At 41.5% G+C, this 7,519-nt stretch overlaps 1 protein-coding gene across 1 annotated transcript; it reads right to left on the reverse strand.

Annotated features, from left to right (window-relative positions):
* Positions 1-2,435: 2,435 nt before the first annotated feature.
* Positions 2,436-3,908, reverse strand: LOC101696390 (caspase-3). Its single transcript, XM_013067804.3, has one exon. The coding sequence runs from the start codon at positions 3,801-3,803 to the stop codon at positions 2,970-2,972; it is 834 nt and encodes a 277-aa protein (XP_012923258.2). The 5' UTR covers positions 3,804-3,908; the 3' UTR covers positions 2,436-2,969.
* Positions 3,909-7,519: the final 3,611 nt, after the last annotated feature.

Consider the following 7,519-nt stretch of genomic DNA (forward strand, 5'->3'; position numbering starts at 1 on the left):
CTTTTCAACTAAAGGAACCAACACGTTCCTTTTCTTGGTTAAATCAGTTTTAGTTGAGTTTCCTAATGTGTACAGGATCTGCGTTGAAACAGGAAGGTTTATTAATGGCAGTTCATGAAGGTACACTGATATAGGATTAGCTGTGTGCAATCAGACAATGAGCTTAGTAGGGAGGACTTTTTCTTCTAGTTTGGTCCCTGGTAGATCATACATATTTTGAAGGTAAATAAGTGCTAAACAGCAGGGTGAGGGATCTGCATCTATTCATGATTTGGGTCAAGATTTATTCATTATTAATACATATTAATTGTGGAAATTAATGGGACATATTTCCTCCCTCTCCCACACATCTTTCCCAGTCCTTCTGCTTTCAGGTCTTTCTCATTTTTTTAAGCTTTTATATGACAGAGAACATGTATGTGGTATTTGTGATACTTTGTTCTTGTCTTTCTGTGTCTGGCTTATTTAACATGATGTCTTCCAGTTCTACCCATTTATGGCAAATTACAGCATTTCATTCTTATTTATAGTTGAATAATATCCTACTGTGCATATATATATATATATACCATATTTTTATTATCTATCTGTCTATCTATGTATCTATCTATCTATGTATCTATCTATCTATCTATCTATCTGTAATAGTGGGGATTGAACACAAGGCCTTTCCCTAAGCTACCTCCCCAGCCCCTTTTGTTTTGAGACAGGGTTTCTCTAAGTCACTAAGCTGCCCAGGCAATAATGACCACATCCCACATGCTGGGGTTAGAGGTGTGCACCACCACACCCAGCTAATCATCCATTCATCTGTTGATGGGCATCCAGGCTGATTTTGTGTCTCAGCTGTTGGGAACAGTGTGCCTCAGTAAGCATGAGCATGCTGGTATCTCTCGTACAATTACTTCACTTCCTTTTGTTTTGTTTTTTGAGACAAGGTTTCACTGTCTAGTTCAGGCTGGTCTTGAACTCACTATGTAGTAGCCCAGGCTGAGCTGGAACTCAGTGCAATCCTCCTCCTCAGCCTCCTGAGTGCTGGGATTACAGGCATGCACCACCATTCCCAGGTCATTTTCTCTGTATATATACCCAGGAATGGGATAGCTGAATTATATGGTAGTTCTATTTTTAGTTTTTTGAGAAACTCCTTACTGTTTTCTATAGTGTACTAATTTACATTCCCACCAATAGTGTATAAAAGTTTCTTTGTCTCCATATCATCACCAACACTGATTATCTTATTTTATTTTATTGATTAAAGCCATTCGAACTGGGATGAGATGCAATCTAGATGTAGTTTTGGTTTGCGTTTCCCTGATGGCTAATGATAGCGAGCAGTTTTTATATATTTATTGGCAACTTATATAGCCTTTTTTTTTAAATTTAAGTTTGAATTTATGTTCTGAAATAAAAATGCAAATTAAAAAACTTTTACAAAATTGTCACACAAAAACCCACCTTAGGATATCATTACATGCTACATTTACCTAGAAAAAGTTAATAGATCTTATCAAAACAAATAGTTGTCAATTATAAATGTCAGTTCCTTTCTTTGAGCCAAAAGAAAGTTCTCGTGAAACGTTAGGTTGGTCTGAAAGCTGGTGAAGCACATGGGTGCAGTCAGCAATGCTGAACACCTCCATGAACCAAGGAAGCTTGGAGCCCAGCCTCCCTGGCTGGGGCTAAGCTCTGGCCTGTAGTTTCCCCACATGCACCAGAGAGGCTCTGATTGGATGCTTCTAAACTCCTATGTGCTGTGGTCCTTTCATTTCAGGTAACAGTACAAAATGTTACCACTATTTTCCCACTGATTGTAAACTTCAACAGAAAATAGCATGCTTACAAATTATACTACAATGAATATTACAATTTTTGTGACTCTTCAGGAAAGCTTCATTTTAGAAGTTTCTCACTTGGTTTACTTTCTCACATCCCTTGGGAGTTATCTTCTACACACACTGTATGCACCTGAAGGAATCATCTGGCAATCATCTTTTTCTGAAGTGGCATCTGTAGCTCTGCCTGGTTTGGACAGAGCCACATCTTTGCTCAGGCTCAAACCATCTTCTCTCAAATTACAGCTTGCCCAGCTGGTCCATTTATTGTTTTTTCTTTACATTTCACTGTGTCTTATGCAGATGATATTTTAGTATGTTCCTGTAGAATTTCTTCATATCACCCTAGTTAGTAATGGTTTGAGGTTTTTACATAGTAGATCTTCAGATATTTTGCTGGTGTGTAAATTTCACCTGACTTGCATAAGAACAAATGAGAAGAAACATGCTGGTAGATCTTAGCACCTTATAGTTATGACTCTGTCTCTCCACTTATATTTCATGTTAGCCTTAAAAGAATCAACTCAGTTTACTCATACTTTCTCTGAAATATTTTCTTTCTCAATAGTAAATATAACTATTTTTATAAGAAATACATTCTCAGAACAAACATCACAAAAATCATGAGCTGTAAGTGATTTTAAAATGCACTTGATTCCTTTTCATACATCAGTTCTAAAATAAAGCTTCAACCTTTGACCATGCCCATGGATCCTCAAGGTGTAAAACACATCAGTCCACATCATCATTTCTACAGTACAACAATTACTAGAGTGCACAGTCTCAAGTGTGTAGGGGGAGTATCATTAAAATTCATTACTGCAATGTTTAAGTTCCTCATAATTACTTGAAAACTCATAGCATATCATCACAAAATGTTGCTAATTATGAAATATGTAAAATTACAATAATCTTTTCACAAGATTATTCCAATATCCATATTTATTTATTCCTAATTAAATTCAATTTCAACTACCTGATTTTGAGCCTGAGGTAGCCGGACTGTGGTTCTTTTGCTGGGCAAATGGCATGATTCAAACTACCATCTGAAGTATTCAATTAGAGAAGGAAATACAGTATCATTTATATTGTTTCCTCACTTGACATACAAACTTAAAAAAAGTCAACCATTTTTTAGTGATAAAAATATAGTTCTTTTGTGAGCATGGACACAATACATGGAATTTGTTTCTTTGGACGAAAAGTGGAGTCATAGGAAAAGGATTCAAATTCTGTTGCTACCTTCCGGTTAACCCGAGTAAGAATGTGCATAAACTCAAGGTTGTGTGCATACAATTTCACCGTAGCACAAAGTGACTGAATGAACCAGGATCCATCCTTTGAATTTCGCCAGGAATGGTAACCTGGTGCCGTGGAATATGCATACAAGAAGTCAGCCTCTACTGGTATTTTCTGGCACGCCATGTCATCATCAATACCACTGTCTGTCTCAATGCCACAGTCCAGTTCTGTACCCTGGCAGGCCTGAATAACGAAAAGTTTGGGTTTTCCAGCTAGACTTCTACAAAGATCCCCTCTGAAGAATTTTGTTAATATTTTCAGGTCAATGGGTCCATTTGTTCCAAAAATTATTCCTTCTTCACCATGGCTTAGAATTACACAAATAAAGCTGCTCCTTTTGCTATGATCTTCTTTAGAAACACTGCACATCAATTTCACAATTTCTTCACACTTAAGATCATTTTTATTCCTCACTTCATATTTCAAGTTCATAAATATTTCTCTGAGGTTTGCTGCATCTACATCTGTACCAGATCGAGCTGACATTCCAGTGCTTCTATGAAAGTTCTTATTATTAATAATTATGCATAAACCTATTTCAGGATAATCCATTTTGTATCTATTATCCAAGGATATTCCAGAGTCCATTGATTTGCTTCTGTGTATGATCTTTGTTTCTAAATCTTTCATGGATTTTGTATCCACTGAGTTTTCAGTGTTCTCCATGGCTACTTTTCTTAACGCACAGCCCCCACAGCTTCCAATCAGCAGAACCCACCTCTATATAGCCTTTTTTGAGAAGTGTCTTTTTTTTTCTTTTTCTTTTCAGTCCTGTGGATTGAACCCAAGGCTTTCTTACTGAGCAACATCCTCAGCCCTTTAAAAATTTCTTTAAAATTTTGAGACAGGGTTTTACTAAGTCACTAAGTTTCCCAGGCTGGACTGAATCTTGCAGTCCTCCTGCCTCAGTCTCAGAGTCCTGGGATTACAGGCCTGTGCCAGCACGACAGCAAACAAGTGTTTATTCAGACCACCTGGTAGGTCAGGTTTAAGGTGAACAGTCCAATTTTTCCCATTTGGAAAATGAATCCAGGTACTTTTATGAATAAGCTGCTGTTATTCAGGTTGGAGAGACTCAAGTGGGCAGGAAGAAGGGTGGAAGGAGTGTAGGGAGGGCTTCCTGACCCAGGAAACTTTCAGGTATGGAGCTCTTGACCAAGGTAGGCCCTAGACCATGAGGCTAGCCCAAAGGCCAGCAACTTATCTTCAGCAAGTCGGTTTTTCCCTGCACACTGCTCTGTATCAGGAGACCGCAGCTGGCACTGGCCAAGGAACCCTGTTCTCATGTGTCAGGCAGTGGACAGATTCCAGGCAGCTCAGGCCATCAGAGGTCTACACATATTGGGGAAGACAGGATTGTGTGTGCCTGAGGGTGGGGACAGGCTGAGGCAGCTTGGGTCTTCCTGAAAGTTGAGATCAGCAATTGAGGACATCAGTGACCATAGGCAAAGTGGAGAAGAGCAGAGGAAATGGAGCAGGGACTTCCATCCCAGTGAATGGTGCTGTCTTGTCTCCCAAGCTGGGATCCCAGGAATACCTCAGACCCTTCTTTCCACCAGTCACTCCCATCAAGCTTGTGCATTTCCCACTGCCCTCTCTCTCCCTCATCTGCTCAGATTCATGCCTATTGTTGTTCACCTACTTTCTCCAATTCTTCTATTCCACCTTCCTTGCTCTGGCCTGCATTTTCGTTTGAAAGTACAAACTGATCAAGCCACTTTCCAGCTTGATTCTTCAATGGCTCCCTATTGCCTTAGGCAGATATGAAATCCTCTAGGTCTGGTCCTTCTGTTTTCCTGTTGAATCACATCCTCCATACCTGCCTGGTTCTCATACTCCAGCCATGCAGAACTGCTTTTCAAACACTTGATGTTGCTTCACTTGGACCTTCGCTCACCTTGCTCCCTCTGCCTAAAGTCCCCCCACCTGCCCTGTTTCAGTGTTTGGCCTGGAGACCAACTGCCTGTGCTGAATTCTTTGTTTAGAACACAGAAACACAGCAGAATGCTGCATCAGTACTGGACCACACCATAAAGGAGCACTGTAGGTTGAGTTGTATTTTCCGTTTGTTTTGTTTCAGATCCCCTTAGTAGAGATAGAAGGTATTATGGTTTATATCTAGGTGTTTCCCAAAGCCTCATGTGCTCATAGGCAGAGATTTTCAGAGCTGCCTGGATCTAGGGTGTGTGATATTGGGATTAAAGGTATGTGGTACTAAATTAGTCCACTGATTGGAATGAGCATGTTTTGGGGTGTGGCTGAATGGATTTACTGAAGACAGATCTCCACCCTGGATGTGAGTGGCACCACCCAAAAGGCTTGTAGCCTGTTTGGGATAAAAGGGAAAGGCAGGCTTGCTTCTGCTGCTGCTGATTGCTGTCTTCTATGTACCACACCATGAAACAGCTCCTCTGCACATCTCTCTGCCATGGCACCCTGCATTGGAGCCTGCCAACTACTGACTGAAACCTCTTCAAACTGAGGTTTTAACTTGGTTGTCAGGTATTTGTCCAGCAATGAGAAAAGTAACTAAGAGAGAAGGCCTATAGCCAGCCCAGTTCCACGACAAAGCAGAGCCTAGAAGTAAGAGCACAAAGAATCTAATCAAAGGACACAAGAACTAGGGTCATGGTGAGGCAGATGCAGAGGACTCCAATGAAGCTGAGCAGAGGCAACCTCAAGTCAGCCGGCGGGGCCTGGAAATAGTGAAGACCCTCCCTGAGGACTCTGGCTGAGTCTGGAGGGTGCCACAACTCCTGCCCAACACCTAAGTCTACAGGGAGCAGACTTTTGGGAGCTGGGGCTGAACATTGCCCCCGCCCCATACAAGGAGGCTCAGCACAGCAACCAGAGGTAGGTAGTTACTTGCTCAAAGGGTAATCAGAGGGTAATAGAATAAATGGCTGGTGAGTTAGCCCACTCCACTTTCTTGGCTCAGTGGCTTACCTGTATGGTTTGGGACTCCTTTTGTGTTTGTCTGTTTGCTGAAGCTGGGAAGGGTGAGGGCCTTGTTTATGTTTGTCTTGCTGATCTTCTCAAAGAATCTTCTTAGTCATCTTGCCTGTTCTTTGATGCTGAGGTTGGGAGAGGTTACTCAATCAGATACTGCTTTGCCTCTTCCTGCTTCCTGTGTCATCCTGCAGCGCCCCCTGGCTGTTGTCTAATGAAAAAGGACTAGCTTTTCCCTACACCCTGAACTTCATCCTCTTCATCCACTGAATTGAGGTTCCCATTCTTTTGGCTTCTACCTCTTGGGCAGCTCCACAGAGGGAGGGGCTACAGTCATGATGCTGACCTGGGTGCACGATGGCGGCTCTCAGCCACTCACTGAAGGTGACTGAGCATGAATATGGGGAGAACGAGTAAAAACAATGACTCTAGAAGATGTTAGGAATGAGCATGGAGATAAGGCAATAGATTCTCTGCTAAAGTATTTGAAAAAGAAGAGTGAGAGTGATAAAGAGAGCCCAAGAAAGGGCCAGGGATTTAGCTCAGTGGCACTGCACCTGCCTTGCAAGCACAAAGAACCCAAGAAAAACATTTGCAAAGAATCCAACTTAAAGTTACTTTGACTATGGACTCTGCTATTAAGTACAATACTTGAGGCAACAAAGCCCTGAAGATACAGGAAATGATGAAAATTTACCACAGCCTGTAAAACAAAGACTGACGAATGCGTGAAACTAGGAAGAAATGATAAGAACTTGTCTTGGCTCAACTCTTCACAATTTTCTTTTCACAAAGTAGGAAGCAAGGTGCATCTGTCCTGCATTCCATCACATGGTGCTGCATGGGCCAGGCTTCCCCTTCCCAGTGCTCCACTGCCTCTGGCCACTGCCTGGAAGCCACCATCCAATCCTATCACTGAAGGCGCATCTCTCACCTAGACGCTGATTGCCTTCTGTCCTTCGTATGAGTAACAGACATTTTTTTCTGACCGAGTTTATAGTTGAATGGTGGGGAAGCAGGGCAATAATTAATGAGCAGGTCAGTGAAACAGGTCTTCCACATACAGATGGAGTATCCTGTATCTGAAGTGCTCTGGATCAAACATGTTTCAAATTTTGGAATATTTGTATATACATAATGAAATTCTTGGGGATGATATCCAAGGGTAAACATGAAATTCATTAGTTTCATATACATCTAATACACATATCCTGGAAATACCTTTATATAACTTTGAGTGTGCCCACACGAGGTCAGGTGCAGAAATGTTCCACGTGTGGCATCATGTCAGCAAGTTTCTGATATTAAGCCAGGCATGGTGGCATGTATCTGTAATCCCAGCTACTTGGGAGGCTGAGACAGGAAGATCTGAAGTTCAAGTGCAGCCTGGGCAACTTAGTGAGACCCTGCCTCAAAATAAAAATAAAAACAAA

The sequence above is a fragment of the Heterocephalus glaber genome, unplaced genomic scaffold (genome assembly GCF_053883595.1).
Source record: "Heterocephalus glaber isolate CG9 unplaced genomic scaffold, H.glaber_assembly_v1.0 deba00000474, whole genome shotgun sequence".
Lineage (NCBI taxonomy): Eukaryota > Metazoa > Chordata > Mammalia > Rodentia > Bathyergidae > Heterocephalus > Heterocephalus glaber.